General features: G+C 51.6%; 1 protein-coding gene across 1 annotated transcript in view; it reads left to right on the forward strand.

Annotated features, from left to right (window-relative positions):
* Positions 1–17,980, forward strand: part of ANO10 (anoctamin 10) — a 216,651-nt gene extending 198,671 nt beyond the window's left edge. Inside the window, exon 13 of the mRNA XM_046681867.1 lies at positions 17,335–17,980. Within this exon, the coding sequence (XP_046537823.1) occupies positions 17,335–17,403 (69 nt within the window). The 3' untranslated portion in view covers positions 17,404–17,980. The remainder of the gene's footprint in view (positions 1–17,334) is intronic.
* The last annotated feature ends 3,587 nt before the right edge of the window (positions 17,981–21,567 follow it).

Genomic DNA, 21,567 nt, shown 5'->3' on the forward strand with positions numbered 1-21,567 from the left:
AGTAGGCAAAGTTGAGAAATGGTTAGGAGATGAAGTCACCCAAACTTGGTTTTCCGAGTCTCTTGTACTGTGCCCTTCACTAAGTGGGAAGATAGCCTGGCTCTAGAAGATGGTCTTGAGTTTAGTTTTGTCAATTTAGTAATATCCAAGGGAAAATGTAAGTGGGCATTGGTTAGGTGAGTCTTATGTGAGTTCAGAGGAAAATCTGGGCTGGAAATAAAGAAGCACGTGTGCTCTGCATGTAGACGGTTGCTGAGACCAGGGGTGTGTATGATCTCTCTACGCTGTCCATGGTAGCCTCTATCCACCTGTGGCTACTTAAATTTAAATTAGTTCAAATTAAATCAAATTAAAAATTCAGTTCCTCAGTTACACTAACCACATTTTAAGTGCTTAATCAAACATTCCCATGATCACAGAGTTCTGTTGGACAGTGCTGTTGTAAAGGGAAAGGAAGAGGGGGCCTGGAATTGATCCTTGAGGAATGCCAACCGTTGAGGGCCAGCCCAGAGAGGATGGGCCTGCAGAGCAGATGTAGAGGAAGGAGGCAGGAAGGCCAGGTAAGTTGTCATGTCACACTGTCAGGGGCAGAAGTGTCAGGAAGGAGGGAGTGGCAAAATGTCAGATGCGGCTGTGAAAGCGTCAGATGAGGACCAGCACGTGCCCTTGGATTTAAGAGTATGGCCCTGAGGGGTGACCTTAGAGGGAGCTATTTCAGCGGGATAATAGGGCCGGGAGCCAGTTTGGAGTGGTTGGGGAGCAAGAGGTGAGAAAACAACCAGGAGAGAGGGACTCTACAACAAGTTTGGCTGGAAAGGGAAGAGAAGACTAGAATGTCAGCTGGAGGAGAGAGTGAGGGTAAGGGGTAGAGGGGAGAGTTTTATTTGTTTAATGAGAGAAACTAGGATGTTTAATAGCCTATGGAGTATTCTAGGCATTTATCCCCCAGAGGTACTCACATCTTCATAAGGATGCACACGTACGCACCCCTAACCTAAATATCCTGGTTTAGGGGGACTGGTTAAATGAATTATTCTGGCCATACAATAGAATTCTTGCAGCCATTCAAATGAGAAAGAACTTTCTACAATTCCTGATATGGGGCCATCTCCAAGACTTATTAAATTATTTTGCAAGATGCAGAACAGGGTATATTATACTACGCTTTATATTAAAAACAAGAAGGTAGAGGGGCCAGCCCCGTGGCGTAGTGGTTAAGTTCAGTGTGCTCCGCTTCGGCAGCCTGAGTTCATGGGTTTGGATCCTGGGCATGGACCTATAGCACTCATCAGCTGTGTTGCGGTGGCATCCCACATATAAAGTGGAGGGAGATTGGCAACAGATGTTAGCTCAAGGCTAATCTTCCTCAGCAAAAAAAGAAAAAGAGAAAGAAAAAGAAAACAAGACAGTATATATTCCATAGATATTTTATACCAATATTCAAAAAAAAGAACTTCTGAAAGAATGATCATGAAATTGGTAATGTAACAAGAGATTACCTCTAAGATGAGGGACTAGGGGACACAAGTGGGAGCAAATCTTTTTTTCACAATTGTTGTTATAGTGCTTGATTGTTTTAAACTATGCACATGTGTTGTAAAAATAAAAGATATTTTTAAGGTCATTAGGAAACATTTAGTTGAGAGAGAGAGGTGACCCCCCCTCCTGCATCTCTGGCCAGGACCCTGTGGCCCTTTATTACTCCACTGAGCAAAACTCCCTGAAATCAGGTTTATTTTAACATAATGAGTTTTTGTGATGTTCCATCTTAATCATCCCATATTATCTGTTGCTGGATAACAAATCACCCCAAAACGAACGTTTGCTGTGTCATCTGCAGTGAACTTAGCAGACTGCCCCTTGAGGCTGTAATCAAGCCGTCAGCCGAGGCCGCAGGCATCACCCCTCCCGGCTCCCGCGTGTGCTGCCGCCAGCCTTGTCCTTGTGGGCTGCCGGCCGGAGACATCTGTTCCCACCACGAAGTCCTCTGCACAGGGCGGCTCATGAGGGGCAGCCGCTCCCATCAGAGCCAGCGAGTGAGAGGCGGAAGCCGCAGCCTCTTCGTAACCCTATCTCAGAAGCGACAGCCCATCACTCTTGCTCCCTTCCAGAAGTGAGTCACCGGGTCCAGCCCTCCTCTAGGAAAGGGTTCCGCAAAGGGGTGGATTCGAGGGCAGGGACCCTTGGGGCCATGTAGAGGCTGCCTGCCGCAATCCCCAACGCAGCTCAGGCGAATACTTCTCTCTATGGTGATGTTGATTCGCAATTCATCAAAATAATTTTTGTATCATGAACAGAAGGGAATTCATGCTTTCATCACTATATGTTTTTCCTCAGAATAACCAGTTGCTGTTTTCATCATTCTGCAGAAATACTTTAGGGACTCCCACCTGTTTTTGATACTTTCTGAATTCTATCAATTTGATAAAATTTGGAAAGTTCAATAAAATAGGAAACTGATCATCGCTTCACCCTTCAGAATCGCTTAGGGAACGTTCTCTTATATTATGTAAGAGAAAGTCCTTGTTTTTTGGAAACACACACTGTTGTGTTTAGGAGCGAGGGGCGTGTTGTCTGCAACTTACTCTCAATTGTTTCAGAAAAAATAATACAAAGAGAATGATAAAGCAAATAGGGCAAAATTGAAGCAGTTGGTAAATCTGAGTGAGGGTATTTGAGACTCCCTTACACTATGCTTGCAGCTTTTCTGTAAGTTTGGAATAACATCAGAATTAAAACTTTGAGCAAAAAAGAAAAATACCCAGACCCTTCCCCAAACCTGCTAAATGAGAATTGCAAATGGGACCTGGGGAACATTTTATGAAAGATCCTCAGACGTTCTGATTACTGATCAGCCAGGTGTGGGGCTCCCTGCGTGAGAGGCCACCTCATTTCACTGAAAACTGTCTGCACAGAGCATCTGAAATTGCCCGTTGGGCTTTTGGCTTCTTTGGGAAAAGGTGGCCGTCCCATGAGGTAGTGTTTGTCCCCTAACCACCACCCTTGGCTCTCCTCCAGCTGGAGAATTGGCTTCTCAGAGGGAACAGGATTTTGATGGCAGGGCGGGAGTCTAATTTTGAAGCCCGGGGAGAAAAGACCCCCCCAAGGGTGTCTTTGTGGTCACTGTAAAGGGCAGAAGCAATTGGTCTCAGCACAGAACTGCGCATAAACCCTCCCCACTATTCCTCTTTTGGCTCACCCACAGTGCTGTGCTACATCTCAGGGCTCTTGATCACTCCCAGTGTAAGAGGCCCTGGCTGAGCTTACCCTAGTGACCGACCCCTGCCCCACCACCATCTGGTGGGGACACCAACAGGCAGACAGCATAGTGCCAGCTCCCACACCAGGGTCCTTTGTGCACAAGGCACAGCCCAGCAGGATCACGTGGTACAGCTTGCCAGTTGGCCTGTGGCGGGCTGAGGGGGTTTCATGGAAGATGTGACATGTGCATCTGTGTTTTTAATGAGCAGTAGTAATTCACAGGTTTATGTAAAGGCTGAAACAGGCTGACCCTGACACCAGAGACCTGCTGCTAGTTGGGTGTGCTGTCACGGAGGTGAGGATGAGAGCCACAAGTGGCCTGCTGCAGTTGGCTCAGAGCTTCCTGCACAGCAGCCCTGCCCCGAGGGACCGGGCAAAAGGGCAGTGGGGAAGGGGTCAGGGAGGGGGCCGGAGAGGACTGGGAAAGGAGACCCAAGAGGTGGGTTCAAGGTCCAGTACAGGTGTATCAGCCTGGTGGCCAGAAGCCCAGGTGTCTCCTGTCCTCTCCCAGAGGCTCCCAGTTCTTCACAGCACTTAGCATGGTTAGCCTGTTATTGAATCCCAGAGGCGGGGCCCGGGGGACTCTGCTTCCCTGAGGATGGAGAACATCCCCTGGAGGGCAGGAACTCGAGAACTGTGGGCAGAGTTCCTGTCTCCCATCTATCATTGTTCGTGGTGAGCACTTGCACCTGATGCGGGCTTTGTTTGGAGATAGTTGTCCTGTCATTGTGTTGAGGCCTTTCAGCTCTGACTCATCCCGCTGTTTTGTTTTGTTCCATTTCCCTCTAGTACATGTTTTCCTCTTGTGGTCAGCCATCACTTCCTCCCAGCCCAGGACATTTGGCTGCTGCACTGTGCATGGCTGGGGAGGGACTGGCTTTTCTAGCACATGAGGAAGTCTTGATACTGTTGCCAGTTCCTTTTTGAAAATAAGAATAGTGGGCTTTGTCCCTAAGCTTATTTCATTAATCATTGTGGGTGTTTTCCTCTTCCCTTCCAATGGTTTTCAAGCCCTTTTAATTAAACCTAAATAAGTAAGAGCATTTGTCCATGTGCTTTGCCACGTACTTCTCTGGAATGACTGGTTCAAAGGGCAGAAAATTTATATACCCCCAACCTGGTACAACCTCATGACTGCTTATTTGGCGCAAGCTTGTTTGCTCGACTTGTCCACAAAACTTAGGGAAACCTTGGTTTGCTTGTCAGTTAACTGTGAATTAGCTATGGGCTTTGCTAGGTGACAGAATCACTTCACCAAAACCTGGCCATGTGCTTCTGAAACGTTTATTTCATCTCCTCTTAACAAAATGACTTGTGGGTTGTTCAGGGTAATAGGCCAAAATCATCTATATTTTATGACTTTTACCAGGGGACTCCCTCTTAGCAAACAGCTTGTTTCTTTTGCTCTCTGCTATTCTTGGCTTCACCCAAGAAAACAGCAGTAATGGTAGAGGAAGAACTAAATATTTGAAGGCATGTTTAATTCAGCACCTATTAGTTGGATCAGCTTGTGTTTCTAAATAGCAAAGCAAGGAGGTAGAGTGCTCACATACTCAAGATATCGTGACTTTGGTTAGAAACCTTTGTCTGCAGTGTGCTGGCTGACAGCTTAACCTAAACTGTAACTGTGATCTCTTTCCCAAGGGTTGGACTAAAGGGAGCACTGATCCCATGGGCTAGACACCATCTTTCTAGAACTTTCCAGTTTCTGAAAAGTGTGTCGGGAACAGAGAAGAAAGCCATTGCTGCTCTCAAAGCGTAAAATACAGCCGCATTTTGAGACTTAGTGCATAGAACCAGGTGGAGTTGGAATGGAGAGGGTACTGGGTACAGCTGCTTTTCTGCAGTGGTTTCAGGAGTCTCGCAAAGTGTGTTTGAGTGCCGCTTCTGCTATTTTGCACACTCTTCTGAATGTGCTAGGTAGATAGAACGACCACATTTTAGTCCTAGCTTTTGTTCTCTTTCTGAATTCACAATTCTTTTTCAATAACACACTTGACTTAAGTGGTACTGGCCTTACCTAAAGAACCAAGAACATTTCTAAGTTCACCTGTGCATTTAGGGCTTAAGAAAAATCAGAACTTTTTTTTTTTTTAAAGGTATGCTTTTTTTTTGGTGAGGAAGATTGGCCCTGAGCTAACATCTGCTGCCAATGTTCCTCTTTTTTTATTTTATTATTTTTCTCCCCAAAGCCCCAGTACATAGTTGTATATCCTAGTTGTAAGTCCTTCCAGTTCTTCTATGTGGGGTGCCGCCACAGCATGGCTTCATGAGCAGTGTGTTGGTCCGTGACCAGAATCTGAACCCGTGAACCCCGGGCCGCTGAAGTGGAGTGTGTGAACTTAACCATTATGCCCCTGGGCTGGCCCCAGAATGTCTCTATTTCCATTAGGTGACCAGAGGGTGAACCTGTGATATTACAAATAGAATAATAAATTAGCTGTTATTATATTTCCATTATTTTAGGAAAAAACCAAAAGAGCCTCTGGAATATGGTCGGAGACAGGGATCAGCCCATGCATTTGCAGATGCCACCCCTAGAGCCTCACCTGACACTGCCTGCTCTGATTTTGGTGTCCTGGGAGCACTGCTCTTCAAGGCTGAGAGGGACACGTGTGTCATGCACTAGGCAGTTAACCGCTGATTGACTCCATAATGAATATCAGTGAAACTCTGTAATCATTGCAGTTCTGAAAACCGTGTCTCAGCCCTTCCAACAGTGACACATACACCACAGACCAAGTCTACCTAAGCACACGCACACTCAGGAGAAACCCGATGGGGTTTGATTAGGCTGTATGTGGGGAGTCAGCCGTGAATGCTCCAATTTCTTCATCCAGGCTCTGTGTTCTGATCTCTCTAGGGTCATGGATTTCTTTGTTCTCAAAGACTTAGAGTACATGTTTGCAAAAATGTCATTTCTTCCTCATGGACGAAGCTGTACTCTGCCCTCATGCAGGCATTTGTGTGTGTGTGTGTGGGTGTGCACGCATCATTATGCCCTGTTCCTTTAAGAAAGGTTAACATCCAATTTTGGATTGTAAGTGAAAAAGGGGAAGTTGGGAAGCCACAGATGTTCCCCTGAGTGTGGGTAAACCACATTCTCAGATCTCCACAGGGAGCCTTTTTTGGAGGATGAAAACCCAGCCCTGGGCTGAGCTTGGCCCTCGGGGGACTCCTGCTGGGGCAGGCTGCGCTCGGGAGAGCTCTGGTGCCTGCCACCAAACCAGGGGAGGAAGGAGTTGTCCTGCTGTCTGTGGACTGCCCTGGCAGAGCAGCTGTTCCTCGGGGAACTGGCAGCACCATCCACTTAGAAGGTGAACTGTTCCCCATCTCCGTTGAACAACCCCGGGCTGGCAGCCCCTGGCAGCCATGTGTTCACAGTGTTCCGTGATGTCTTATGTAGCCACAGAAGCTGGCCTCCCCCCTCGCAGTTCTTTTTTTAGAATATTTGGGGAAAGATGGAGCTGGGATCTCATGCCCTCTTCCTACCGAGCCCAAGCCACAGGCCATGCCTGGCTCCTTGTTGGACCTCTGCTGTTAGGCCATCTAGAAACTCAGCCTCCACCTTTGCCTGACAGTGCTGCTCCCTCCTTCTCTCCTCACACTCTCCTTCCTGCCTCGGCCCCCTCATTCTCCACAGCACCCCCAGGACGAGGCTGCAGGTGTGGGAATAACGAGAGGCAGTTAGAGCTGAAGACAGACCTTAAAGCCTAATGCCAGATATGGCTGTTCCCAGAGTCCAGTGAAGAAGACAGTGTCAGAGCACTCCAAGTTCTAGTCTGCTATCCCATCTCAAGATCATTCCTGTCTCCTCCCCATGGAGACCCCTGTCTTCAGCCCTGCCGCTAGGAAAGCCCCTTGCCTGTAGGGTCCAAGGGTACGCGGGTGTTGCTAGACTGAGAAGCTAGTCAGGGCAGGTGGAGGACAGCTGGGGCTGCCTGTCATGGTCCCCTGCCTGTTCTCGCCTCCTCGTACCACAGTCAGCTGAGCTGGACACACATGTGCATACATATACACACATGCACACATATGCACATATGCATGTGACTTTCAGATAGCACAGATCTCAGAGACCATGCAGCAGCCTGAATCCCTACCGAGGAAAAGACACCTTTCCATGAGGACAAGCCACCTGCAGAGACCCAGCCCACAGCGGGGTCCTTTTCCCACTGTCGTGAGGAACAGTTCTGGGTTCTCAGACCAGGTCTCAGGGCTCCCTGCACAGAGCTCAGAAGACTCTCCAGGATGTCAACATGTCTTTCCTTTTTTTTCTTTTTTCATTCCTTTCTTCCTTCTTTTTTTTTTTTTTTTTAAGTAATTTATCTCACATTGCCTGCAGGAAGGAGGCTGACCATCAGCCAGAAACAGAGGAACTCCAAGATATAGTTTCTAGACCAAGTCTCCTACTCTCAGTGGCTCAAAGAAGCAGGCAGATTCTTGAAATCACAACTTTCCTGGGGGGGATCAGATCTCCAGGCAGGGTCCTTGGGCTCCAAAGGCAGAGGGAGCACCGAGACAGTTTACTCCCCCTTGTCCACAGCAAGGGGGAGGGAGAAGATGCCTTCCTAGAAGAGTTAGAAACTCCTTGAGGGATGAATTTCATGCCAGTGTAATATTTTTAATCAATTAAAAAAATAGGCATGAGCTTTAAAAATCATCCAACCAGTTACTAACTGCACCTGTGACAGTGTCTAACCTCGACCCGTCCACCTGGAGGGAAGGTAGTGGGAAGATAGCCTGTTGGGCAGAGGTGGTCAGTGCTGTGGGTTCCCTGGATGGACTTCAGTGGCCTGTTGTCACCAACTGGGACAGCGTTGTGTCACGTCAGTTCTAGATTTCAAAAAACATTAACTGGCTGCCTAAGTGTGCTCAAGACCCTGCGACATAGCAGTGAGGAGTGTTCCGTGACGTTTCCGTCAGCCTGTAGTTAGCTGTCGGTGTTGGTTATCGGGCTGCCGCTCAGCCAGGAGGGGATGTAGGTGACGGAAAGTTAAGGTGAAATGAAAGCTGGAGGGAGAAGCAATAACTGATTCCGCTCAATGAGGCTTATAGATGGAACAGTGGGAATTAGCTGTTCTGAGGGAAAGGGATGTCAAGTGAATGAAGGCCAGAGTCCCCGCCTAGCCCTGATGGTGCTTTTCTTGGAGAAGAAGATCAAGCACAATCAAGTCAGCCATTCCTGGCTCCAGCTTTACCCAGGCCCTTCACAAGCCGTGCGATGCCGGCAAGTCCAGTCGCAGCTGTGGGCGCCCAGGGAAGTAGTTTTTTCAGCCAGGGGACGGGACTGCCCCAGGGGGGCAAGGGTGCATGCTAATATCTTGGGCAATGGGGGCAATATAGAGTATTGGTTTGGGTTTAGTCATAATATTGATTTTGAAATACTAAATGACGTTAATGGAGGATATAGCTATTTGTGTTTATCAGAGGGCCATACACTATTTAGACAGGGAAAAAACCAATACTACCCTGGGAAGATCCTAAAGATGGCGGGAAACACTTGTGCTTTCTCTGCGAGCTGGAACTGTGCCTACGTTTTGCAAGGATCTTTTTCCTCTTTGGTGATGGGTGAGATGTTTCTGAAGGCTGGAACCCCTGCAGCAAACGGGGGCCCTCCTCGCGCCGCACAGCTCCGCACCTCCATGGGCAGGCGCACAGAAAGGGTGTGGGCAGAGGTGCAGCTTGCCCTGTGGCGGCCATTCCTACTCATCCTGCTGTCTCTTTCCTGGTGGTGACCATCAGTGTTTTCTTAGCTTAGAGGTTATTCCCCCTTGATGTTTAAGGAAAATGTTTATTTTAAATTTTTAAAAAATCTTTGCTTGAAACCCTGGTGTGGACAGTGGACGGTCTCCTTCATTTCATTTAGTAGACTGTTTACCTCAGCCTTTTATTTGCTAAACTCGCTGGCTTTCCCTTTCATACCACCGTGAAATTGTGTCCCCCCTACTCCGATCAATGGGAAGCTCACTGAAGGAGACTGTGGGGGTTTCCTTTGGAGCAGCTATTTGCCTTTGGTGTCTGTTGTCCCTGTGTGTCCACTGGCCTGTCCACACCCACCCCCCAAGCTGAACCCCAAGCCCTAAGATGTCCCTAAGTATCAACTCTGGACTCACAGATGGAAGATGAGGGTTGACCAGATCATCGTCTTGGCCTCTGCTGGGCACAGACCTCTCTGGGTCTCATCTCCCAAGGGACCCATGTGCTACACATGGGGCTCCCTGACTTTGGCAAACTGGTGCCATGAGAGAAGAATGCTGCCTCCCTCCCTGGCTCCCCAGGCTTCTGGAAAGGAAGGGAGTGACATCCTGCAGCCCCTGGCACACCCTTCCTCCCAGACTACTGCCTACATTCAGATCAGATGAGTAAGTGATGCGGGGAAGGTCTTGTCCAGGAAATGCCTCCTGCAGACTAGATGCTGCTGATCATCTGGATGATCTGACAACTGAGTTAATGTCCTGGTAGCATCACTGGATCTGTCAATATCATGGGCTGATGATAACTGATGAGATTGGCGACCTTTCTCTCTTCTGATAAACAGCCCAGTGCCGTATTGTCGCAGAACCTGATGGAGGATGTCCTCCTGCATTTCACTCTGCAAAATAACATCACACCTAGAGATCCAGTTACTTCAGTGAAAGATGCTACTAAGAAAGTAACTCAGGGGGTGGCTTCATGGTGTAGTGGTTAAGTCTGGTGCACTCCGCCTCAGTGGCTCAAGTTCACAGTTCAGATCTTGGGCGTGGACCTACACTACTTCTCAAGCCATGCTGTGGAGGCAGCCCACATACAAAATAGAGGATGATTGGCACAGATGTTAGCTCAGGGCTGATCTTCCTCAAAGGGGAAGAAAAAGAGGAAGATTGGCAATGGATGTTAGCTCAGAGCGAATCTTCCTCGCCAAAAAAAAAGTAACGCAGTTTTTAAAAAGAAACTTAGTCGTTTGTCCTCTGATTTAGGGGCAAACTGATCACCATTCTGTTTTTACATAATTACTTGCCAAAATACAAAATGCTTTTTTTTTCTTTCTCATACAGAATTGGTGTAACCTTTGTCTGTCTTTCCTGTCCCCCATCTGGGGACATGCCTTCCACGTCTTCCTCACCCTTGCCCTTGACACATATTTTCTTACTTATGTGGTCATGATGCACATAGCTGATGGTCATTCCAGAAGTATCGATTATAGTTTTTTATATATATTTGTATTATTTTATTTCCTTATGTTTAGTCATAGCTTGCTTTTGCTCTTAGGGACCCTGATTCTTTTTATTTCCAATTACACTTCTATTTTATAGATTCCGTCTGCATTCTGACCCAGTACTACATGGTGGGGCCATACCGTTCAAGCCCCTGAGTGACAGGGTTAAGGCACCTTCCACCCAGGCCTGGCCTCAGGCCACTGCTCTGCTGTCCCCCTTTGTGGATGTCCCCAAGGCACTCCAGACCCCACTGTTCTTATTCTCCACACTCGTATCTGGATATTTCCAAAATACATCCATTCACTTCAGCTGCCTTTTAAGCAACATCTGTTACCAGTTCTCTCTCCTCGTCTAATAAAGGAGACCGCGTATCTTAGCCTTTCTTGTTCCTGAATAATTTATGACTATTTCTGTTCCCCCTTATGTGTTTAGTAAATTGCACTCGGTGCCAGATTTGGATTCGCTGATCTTCACACCTTCCTTCACTGGATAGGCTCCTTAGCGGTTTACCATCCCCAGCCTCCTTTCCCCTGGTTTAGCTGTGCAAGTGCTTGTGCTGTTGCCAACTGACTTTCCCACTGCATTTTCCACATTTTCTTGTTCTTGTGCCCTTTAGAAGCTTTTCTTAAGACACGCACACACAGATTTCTGTTGTTTTCTTTTTTAAAATTAACTCTTAAACTTCCTGTTTGGAGTTTTAAGCAACTTTTAAAATCTTGCTTAAATTTGTGCTTACAGGTCAGGATAGGGGTTAACATAGTGTGCTCTAGAGCCAGAGCCCGTTGGTTTAGAGATTTAACAGAAGCAGAAAATCAGAGCTGTGTGGGACAGGACAAAATTTAAGCCTCACCAGGAATCCAAAAACTACCAGCAGACCAGTCACGGGATGGAAACGTAATCCACCCAAATCGGAATGTCACAGCACAGGTGGATCCAGTGGGTAGCTGGGTGACGGTATAATAGTCTGAAAACAGAACAGAGTCGGGAAGCACCATCAGGCAAGGGCCGGGCAGCCTGCAGGTTAGCGGCCCAGGCTCTGGAGTTAGACTTCCTGTGAGCTGTGTGCCCTTGGGCAGGTTTCTCAACCTCCCTGTGCCTTATTTCCCTCTTTAAAATGATGACAATGGTATGTCTCTCAGAGGGTGGTTATGAGGAGCAAATGAGTTAATAATATATGTATCGTTTAGAGCAGTGCCTGGTATGTAATATAAGTGGTGGTCACTGTTAATTTAAGTTATACACAAGTAGTAGAATATAACAGACATTGGAAGTTATGTCACCAAAGCAGGAGGAAAAGAGGTTTTGATGTATAAGCATAATTAGAAACGCGGGAAATGAGGATGTGGGGAGGTACGGAGCGAAGATTCACGTGAAGCTGGTGCAGAGAAGCATGTATGAAGCATGCGGCTGGTGCCCCAGACACACCTGCCTGAGTCCCACAGCCTGTGGGAAAATCTAGATGGAGTGCTGATGCCCAGGGTGCCAGAGAAGAGTCTGTTACACTGACCGTTAGTGATTTTGTGTGGATTTGGGATAAGTAGAAAGGATCACATTTAGGGTGCCCATGGCTTAGAGAAAATATCAGCACCCACTGATGGAGTGTAAAAGGACAGAGGCAATGAGCAGCTCTGATGGGGGCTTTTTGCTCCTATTAATGTTTCCCAAACCTGGGGAGGTGGGTCACTCTCATCAGTTTGCTTTGTCGTTTTTTGTTAGCATTCAGTGCCTTTCAGCCCCCTGCGGGACTTCCTGGCCTGTGGCATTGGCAGATGCGTAATGACTGTAACAGCCCAGATCTGAGAGACGCAGAAGCGAATCAGAGGCACTCGGCCCACTGTCCGGAAGCCTCAGCATACGTGCACACCTGAGGACGGATGGAGAGCGAGCCTCTGCCTCCGCAGGCCCCCCACTCTTTATTGGAAGTAATTTCTATTCTCAAAATATCTGTGAAGTTTTCTTTTTAAGTCCCTTAAACTTCTGCTTTTGGAAATTTTGCTCTGAAACCCAAATATGCAGAGAACGCAGGGTTCAAAAGATTATTTAAGAAGTAGGAATTTTAAAAATTGTTTTCTTTTTTAAGTTGAACTGACATTTATCCTCTCCAGGCTCAGCCCACGCAGTTAGTGAACTTGTGGACACCAGCATCTCACCGGCTGGGTGAGCCGGGCCTGGCTAGACTCTTGCTTAATTTTGCCCTGACTCTAACGACATGGCCTCTCCAGAGGGAGAGGTGATGGATGTGACTGCCCCCAGGACAGCCCGAGGGACCGCTGTCCCTACCCCTTCCTGCCCTGCCCCGCTGCTGTGGGGCCACGAGAGCCTGACCGCGTCACCAGGCTCTGGGCAGATCCGGAGTTTTTAATTGTTATATTAAAATATGTTCAGAAGACTGCTTGTTTGAGGTAGACTTTTCTCTAGACCTAACAAAAAAATATAGTCTTTGTGAAAATGTGATACTTCAAAAGGCCCAGTCTTTACTTTCTTTGTTCACTTGAATGACCAGACTCTTGCTTAATTTGCCCTCACTCTAATGACCTGACCTCAAACAGGTTGCTTAGGCTTCTCTCTAGAGAGAAGGATAGAGGAGACCTGGCTCGTGGTCACCAGGGCAGGTGCAGAGTGTGGGCCCGGCTGTGCACGGGGGAGGCTCCCAGCCCTGCTCCCTTCCTGAGGGCTGGCAGGACTTGGGGGAGCCAGGTGCCCCAGGTGCTGTCGCTGAACTGCACTGGCCTGCGAACCCAGTTCCTGTATGAGCTGCTGCCCCAGGACAGCCTGGCTGTGAGGCCAGCATCCCGGCCACTGAGCTCTGCTCTTGGAGAGCCAGCATGGGGCCAGTGAGGCCTCCACTAAACAGGAGGAGATGAGTGCACAGGCTCTTTCTGTCCTTCGGCCAAGAGCTGCCCAGATATTGTCCTTCTGTAGGTGGTTGTTGCTTTTGGGGGAAAAAGATAATGGAGTAGTTGCTAACAGATTGCAAATCGGGCAATAATGTAATCAATTGGTTGTGATTTTCTGAGTGCTGAATAGAAAGATCCTGAAGCTGATTGTGGGCTCAGGCAGGGAGAGTCTCTGCTACGAGCCTGGGAGGGCAGGGGCCGTCCCAGGTCTGTGGGAAGCATTTGCAGGTCTCAGAAAACGTTTCTGAACTTCCCCACAGGGAAATGGGGATCCGGTTATGCATCCTTTCTCAGGTTAGCTGCGTGTTTGGCTAACACACTTACTGATTAGGTTCCTATTGTAATCATTACTAATAATGATGCAAAAAATTAGTCTGTGCTTTTTAAAGAGTAATTTGGAGCATGAGTGTTTTGATGAGTCATGAGTTGGATTCCATTTCTCTTCATTCTGATGCTTTTTGTAGGAAACAAGTCAGTACTATTATCCTGCTTATATTTTTAATAAGGTTTTGACTTAAGAATCCCCAAAGAAGCCAGATTTATTTTAAAGGGGATAATGTTGCTCCCTCCCACCCCACCCCCCGGCAGGGTAGCTAAAGCAAAGAAACCAAAGAGCTGAGCCACAAGAGGCGGCCTGGTAGGGGAAGCAGGGCCTGTGCCATCATCCCCTACAACTCCAGCTTGCTTATTTGTGAAAGGTGGCAGACAACAAATCAGAGACTCCCAAGCTTGGGGTGGTCCATGGAGAAACTTCCAGGGTTTGCTAAAAATTCAAGGTCCTGGGATCTGCTACAGACCAGTGAGTTAGCATCTCGGGGAGGGGCCTACGAGTCTCCACTTGACAAGGCCTCCGGATTCTCATGTGGCCCCTGGACCGAATGATCGCCAGAGTTCCTTCTGATCAGAAATTCTGTGCTCCTGGAGTTAATTCTACCAATGCTCACCATTTCCCCTGGGCGGGGCCTCAGCCCCCACCCTGCCTTGCTCCTCTTCACCAGGAGGCGAGTGGCAGTGGGGAGGCAGCTCTGTTATGAGCTGCATGACCGCAAACTGACAGGATTCAGACCCACGCGCAGTAGGCAGCACTTGGTTTAGCACAGAGAAGCCATGTCAAGGCCAGATGGCTTCTGACTCTTTCGGGGGGACGATGGAGGCCTGCCCGTCTGTACAGGAAGGTGTGGCTGTCGCTCACTGACCTCCAGGCCAGTTTCCCTCTTCACCTTGGACAAGCGGGCTGTTGCAGCTCGTGTCCCCTACACTGCTTAGCTTGTTCTTTGGGCTTCAGCTCCAGGTTTTTAGTTCTGGTCCTGCCATCTGCTCAGCGTGTCCAGCTGGGGAGTGCAGGAGACTCAGGGTGTCAGGCCGAGCCCCAGCTCCCCGCACAGCCCACCGAGGCTCATCACTGTCCTGGTGACGGCCACAGCGCCTCGAAGCTGATCAAGCCCTGAGGGACCTGGCCACGGAGGGAGGGGCTGGGGCTGGGTGTGGCCCCACCCACCAGACTGTGGGGCCTGATCTCTCCTCGGCTTGGAAAAAAATAGTACTCGAGGATAGGAGAAGGAAAGGGCCGAAGTGGAGACAGGTGCTCCTGTGCAAACTGCTCCCGCCGCTGGCCTGAGGCACGAGAGGATGGTGGGGTCTCTGGCCATGGTTCCTACCTTTGCTACCAGCAGTGCAGTTCAGTGCAGATGACCTGTGACCTCCCGGACATGCCCAGGCTCTTAAGAGCTGCCCTGAACCTGGCAGGCACTGCAGGTGGGGAGGAGCCCAGTCGGGTGGGTTCTGAGTGCCTTCCCCAGCCTGCGTGAAGCCCCCCAACTTTGGGCCTGAGAGAAGGGGCATCTCCAAAAAGTTAGAAAAAGTCACTTAGTGCTGGGTCATCCGGGAGAGAGGGGCCATCAGACAGCAGCTGGCTGCTGGCTGCCGAGGAGCAGGAGGCCCCTCCGGGAGATCTGCAGACACCTCCACAGGCCTCGCCCGGTGCCTAGGGGCTCCAGCCTCGGCCGCACACATAAGTGGGGGAGCAATTTGTGCCTCGCAGGGAGCCTGAAAGTCTCCTTTGGATCAAAACCCATTTGATCAAACCCCATTCTGATTTTCCTTCCCGGGTGGAATGCTGGGGAAGTGTGGCTGGAAGATCTGTGACCAGCTAGGGAATGCTTTATCCTCATTATGCTTCTCGTTTAAATTTATTTAGCCTTTAACTTCTTATGGTTACTTGTCAAATCAGAAAATAGATTCATATTCTCTCTCTCTCTCATACAAAGACATTTCAAAAGGTCTCATAAGTATTAAGTGACACCAACTAGAAGAGCCTGCAATGAATTTGGGCTGAAATATCACAGTTTTCCTGAATGGGGATATTTTACATCAGTAGTCCACAGGCTAAGTGGGCTCATGAGAGGACAGGAGCATTAGTATTGGAAAAGGTGGCAGATGCCAAAACTAACTTTCCAGGGGATGCTCACCTGGCCTGGCAGTTCTGCTTCTCTGGCTTGTGAAATAAATCAAACCGCCTCCACCGCCCTGGCAGGCTGAAGGCCACAGGGACACTGCGGCTGGGGCTCATTTGGACAGGCGTAGACTTCGGCCAGCGCCAACTCCTGTGCCCACCCCCTGCTCAGGGCCTGCAGAAATACTGCGTCCCCTGCAGGAAGAGCCCCTCCCCCGCAAACTGGTCACCGTGAGTCCGCCCAGCACCCTCCCCCATCAAAAGCCATCCCCTAAACCTGCTTCCATGTGGAGAGCAAGGGCCAGGCAGTCCTGTCCCCAGCCCAGATGGAGAGGGGTCAGCCTCCAGGAGCCCATCTGTGTGCTGCCCCAAGGGAGACAGACCAGGCTCAAAAGATGAGCACTGTCCCGAGTGCAGTGGGGACTCCCGAGATGCACAGATCTGAAGGATCCTTGAGAGGAGAAAGCGGGGTGAAACAGGAGGCAGAGCTTCTGGTTTATAGTCTGGGAAAGGGACCCCTCTCCCTGAAAGCCAGGGGGAGCGTGCGTGGCATCCAGCCCCAGGTGGCGCTTGGGGCTCCCAAGAGGGGCAGCCAGGTATCCAGGCACAGTGTTTGTGCTCAGTTTTGTTTTTCCCATAAGTAAATAGCTATTATCAAAATCTTCGTGTGTTTGAAGCCAAATTCCGAAGTGGTTAGTCCTTTATTCAGCAAATAGGGCAGAGCTGTAGCCACATGTTTCAGCACCCACAGGGTGGAGGAGGCTGGGACCTCCAGCGGCTGGGGGAGGTGGGAGGCCGAGGCCCCAGAACAGCAGGACTTCCTCCGCCACGGTGCCCTGATCCTAGAGTGCATGCTCCTTCCCTCTGAACCCAGCAGACTGCAACTCTCTCCTGGCCTTGCCCTCAGGGGGACTTGATAGGATGCCCCCAGTGGCACTGGATGGGCGTGGGGGATGCCATGGCTGTAGGGACAGAGGGCTGGTAAAAACGTCTGCTGTTTTGGAGCATCTGCTCTGAGCCAAGGACTTCACTTACAGTAATCCCCACAGCAACCCTGCCAAACGTGCATCATTGCTTCCACTGTGCTGATGTGGAAACTGAGGCGTAGAGAAGTCAAATTGCCAAGTTTGCTCAGTTTGCAGGGGCAGAGCAAGGACTTGGCCCCAAGTCAGTGCTCCAGACCCCCTGCTCTGTCTTTCCCCCATCCCCCTTATCCTGGAGGTCCAGGGAGGAGGAGATGCCAGCTGCTGCTCATTTCAGTATCTTTAAAATCCCTGCTGAGCTGGGCTCACACAAAACAATGTTGCATTTCCACCCACATCTGCTGTTTCCCATCTGTCAGGGTCAGAAACAGGGGCTCTGGGCTTCCAGGAAGTCTCGGGCAGCGCTGCCAGAGGGTCCGGCTTCTCCGTATTCAAAGTGTGCTTTGATGGAGCTGAAGGAACACACTGCATGCCCGGGCCCTCCCGCTGAGGTGCCACTGCTGGGGCTTGGGTGGCTCACAGAGTGTCCTGTGTTCTCTCAACAGCAAATGAAGCTCGTGGCCGAGAACCTGAAGGAGGAACTGAGGGAAGGAGAGAAGGAGAAGGCAGCCTGAGCCTGCAGGCTGCCCTGAGCGCAGGCAGGGGTGCCCGGAGCAGCGTCAACACAAAGCTTGCGCAAATGAAGCGACTCCCGCGGGGCAGGCGCCCTCCTCCCTCTGCAGTGTCCTGGCTCAGGGCTGGTGAAGAGGCCACCAGGACCCAGCTCATGGCAGTCGCCCACTCCCGCCCTGCTCCTTCCAGGCCTCTGCCCAAGCCCCACACATCCCTCCAGCTGCCCAACCTCGCTGCAGAGCCACTGCTGCCCCGTGAGCTTCATGCGTGGATGAACTGCCAACTCTCCATGCTGCCCCTCACAGTGAGGGTCATACCCGCCCCCACCACAGCCCAGGGACCTGTCGGGTAGGTTGACTGGTCAGGAGTGTGCCCACCGTCCCATCACAGGAGCCACTCTGAAGGGGTCTTCCTGCTGAACCTGAAGTAAGAGTGAGGAGTGTACAGTGAGGCAGCGTTTCCAACACCCAGACAACTCTAAGTACCTCTCTCCTAGTTCTGTTTTGCAATATGTTAAGAGACCCTTTATCAACAGAACAACAGTAACTGAGCTATTAAAAGCAGCACGCACCTCTCTGACTCCTGCTTCCCCTCCGTGGACTGAGATGGCCACTCTGTTCTGAGCCCTGGGTCAGCTCATTAAAGGTGGAGCGGTGGGTGGGGAGCTGCGGGTGGGGCTTGGCTTGAGGCTGGGCACCTGTGTGCCACGTCCAAAGCTTGCAGCCGAAGCCCAGGCGGTTCTTGGGAGGTTCTGCTGCCGCTGGAGCCTGCCCCAAGGGTACCCAGCAAGGGCCACTGGGGCTGCTTTCATGCACACAGTGCAGGCCGAGGGCCAGTTGCCACCCCTGGCACCCTGGTGTGGGCTCACACCTGCAGAGGAGGGGCCTCTCACTGCCCAGGGATGCTGTCCACTTCTCTAGCTGTGCCCTTGGGGCTGCACCTCTTTCACAGGCACAATAGCCCATGTGGACCAGTAGCCTGGCCCACTGGGGTCCAGCCCTCCAGGCACAAAGGCAGTGAGTCTGGAGCCTGGGCTGCTCCCCTGACTATGGTCTGGCCGTGAGGACCACCCTGCGAGAGCAGAGCCTGGCTTCCTTCTCCTGCCAGCTGTTCAAACTCTGCCTCATGCAATGGCCTGCCCCTCCCCATTAGGGCCCATGTCCCTCACAGCCCGGGCGCCACAGACCCTTGCATGGGCCCTTCCACTCGAAAGCTGCAGGTACCTCAGCCCATCTGGGAAAGATGGGGAAGGGCAGGGAGAGGCCGAGGTCCTGTGGATTCTAGACCTGTCTCCCTCACTCGGGCCCGGCACCTCGATTCCCTCCTTCACATCAAAATGGTTGTGGCCTCAGCGGCCCATTCAAGCGTCGCGTGTTTTTGGAAGCCCCGAGTCTCCTCTCTGCCACTCTTGCTTGTTCTCTTGGTCCTACAAGACCACTGTACTTGCGAGCGTGGACATCTTTGAGTCGGCTTTGCCCTGCCCCTGCTTGGTCTAAGGTACTGCATGGCACAGTTATTCAGTGGTTGGTTGATGCTTGACAAATACTTTCTAGAACATGCTCATGTTTTAAAACACCAGTGAATGGTAGCCACCACTACGGTCCTGAGCCTTGAGCCCCCAAGAGCTTCCTCGCAATCCCAGCTTGGGCACCTGTGTTTGCTGGGAGAAGAGAAGTTCAGATGGGACCTTGAACTCAGCTCTTCATCTCTCCCAGAGTCCAGCTCTTGGGGGTGTGAGGTGTTGGGTCCCAGGTGTGGACCCCATCAGCTCATCCCCCCGCCTGGGGGCTCACAGCTGCCTCTGAGCTGGCACCTCTCTCCAGGTGGCCCTCACCTGTGAGGAGCCAGCGCAGACCCGGGATTTCCTGCACTCGTGACTGTCTTTCCCAGAAGCATCTCTCTGTCCTTCCTCAGTCTGACTGGGCAGAACCACGGCGCTCACCTGGGACTAAGCCAGTCATGTCGGGAAAATGGGACCTGTGGGGTCGGCCTGGGCACACAGGATCACCTCCACTAGGGCCAGCCCCTTCGCCACAGGGAGGGGAGGACAGACGTGGGAACTGGTCAGGCTGTGTCAAGGAGGTTGGCAGGAAGGGGATAAGTTCTGTTAGGCCCCTGGAGTTCCTTGTTCTGTCCAGAGCTCAGAGTAGGTGGCATCTAGCTTGTGGTAGGTGCTCAGGAGCGTGAGTGGGAGGCACCAAGGCATCCTTCACTGCTCCACATTTTGTAGTCCCTTATCATCTCAGTTGAATTGAGGGTGACATCTTGGATGATGCCATCCTCCCGCACCACCTGCACACTGCCCATCAAGAGGGGGCTCCCCTCAGTCCATTTGGTCACTGTCTCCACTTGGCACGATTCGCCTCAGCCTCTCCCTGTACATCACTTCATCCTCCTCCCTCCCTCCTGCCCACTGACTCAGCCTGTTGTTCTCTTGTTCTGGCCTCACCTCGGCCCTCAGATCCAGCCCACGCCACTGCCCTGTTAGCCATGGGGTCCTTGTGATCCCTGCCCCACTCCAGCTGTGCTGCCTCGGGTCCCCGTGGTGACCCATACCCAAGAAGACGTCCCCTGCTCTGACCCCAGTTCTCCCAGACACCCCTGTGGACTCCGGCTGGATGAAAACCTCCCCTCATTGTTCCAGGCCCACCTTCCCCCACAAGGTAGCAAGAGCTGGAGGCACCCGCCTGCCTTGAACAGACATGGACTCCAGACTCAGGCCCGGTCCCGGCGAGAGAGGGCCGTGAGGAGAGGGCCTGGAGAGGAGATGAGACAGCAGCGTCTCCGGAGGGCCCAGGCAGAGCCTACAGGAGTCCAGCCCCCAGTGCAGAGCACCGCGCGAGGCCCAGGCAGAGGGACTTGCCCATGAGTGGGAAACCAGGTGGTTGTGCTCCAAGATGTCTCCAGACGGCTTTAGGGCGGCTGGGAGAGCAGCGTGGGCAGGGCCTGGGAGAGCCGCGGCCACTGCCGGGTTGGGCGGGCAGCTGGGGGAAGGGCTGCCCCTCCGAGCTGCCCAGAGCTGAACCCCCGAGGCTGAGGCTGCTGTGCAGGGCCGGGCACGTCCCTGCTCTTTGGTCCATCGTGTAGGCGGTCTCAGGACTGGTCTGTCCCCTGACTGTCACACTCACCCCTAACTCACCTCCCTCAAGCCACGAGATACAAACTGTCACCAAGTCCACAGATTGTCAGCAGGCCTTGGCCCCAGTGTGGTTTGGCCCCAGGCCTGACTCACTTCTCAGCCTGACTCTCTCCTCTCACACACAACCAGCGTGACATTCAGTTCTGTGCTGCTGATGTTTATCGGGCACCCCCTTGGGCCAGTGCTTTGGCTGTCACGTCCCACACAGGTATCCCTTCTTGAGCACAGAAGTCCCCATGCCAGAGGCCCACAGATACCCCAGAGCATCCCTGTGGTCAGGCCTGAGCCTGTGCTGGCAGAGCCCAGCCACTGGGGCTGCAGCCACGGGTGGGGGCGGGGGAGGCGGGCAGCGGAGCCGTCCCTCCCTCCTGGTGGTCACACTCCTGCCAGCAGCTCAGAAGCTCAGACTTGAGAACAAATCTTTATCTTAGTGGCTTTGGGAAGGAAACAAGAAGCAAATGGTTAGAGATATTCAGCCCTACAGTGAAGCTGGAGGCCAGGAGCCCACTGCCCTCCTTGATAGACCCTCTGGGCCTCACTGTCCTCATATCGTCCCTATTTTAGAGATGAGGAAACAGAGTTCAAGGGACTTGCCCAAGTTCTCACAGCAGAGTGGCCCACTCTCTACAGCCCACATGCCGCGATGGGGCTTGCAGCCGGCACCAGGCCTCCTGCCCCACGCTCTCTCCTCAGCCCTAACTCCTGCAGCTCCTGCCCTTCTTCCAGCAGGAAACTAGCAACTGGAGGCAGAAGGCCAAAGGCCGTAGGATGAGAGCCCTGGGCTCCAGACTCTTCTTTACAGAGCTGTTTTAAGAACCCCATGGCCCTGAGAGGGCAGCACCTGGTGCCAGGCCTCGGCAAACAGCAGATAATGGGCCCTGGGGAACCTGTCACTGACCAGCCAAGTCTGAAGAGGCTGGCAGGCTCCAGGCTTCCTTCCATGCCCCCCACGCCCCACCCAGGGTGGCTGGAAGAGAAGGGGACCTGACAGAAGCGGGAGCCGCCGGAGCCTGGAGGAAAGATGCCC

Source organism: Equus quagga, chromosome 1 (assembly GCF_021613505.1).
Source record: "Equus quagga isolate Etosha38 chromosome 1, UCLA_HA_Equagga_1.0, whole genome shotgun sequence".
Classification (NCBI taxonomy): domain Eukaryota; kingdom Metazoa; phylum Chordata; class Mammalia; order Perissodactyla; family Equidae; genus Equus; species Equus quagga.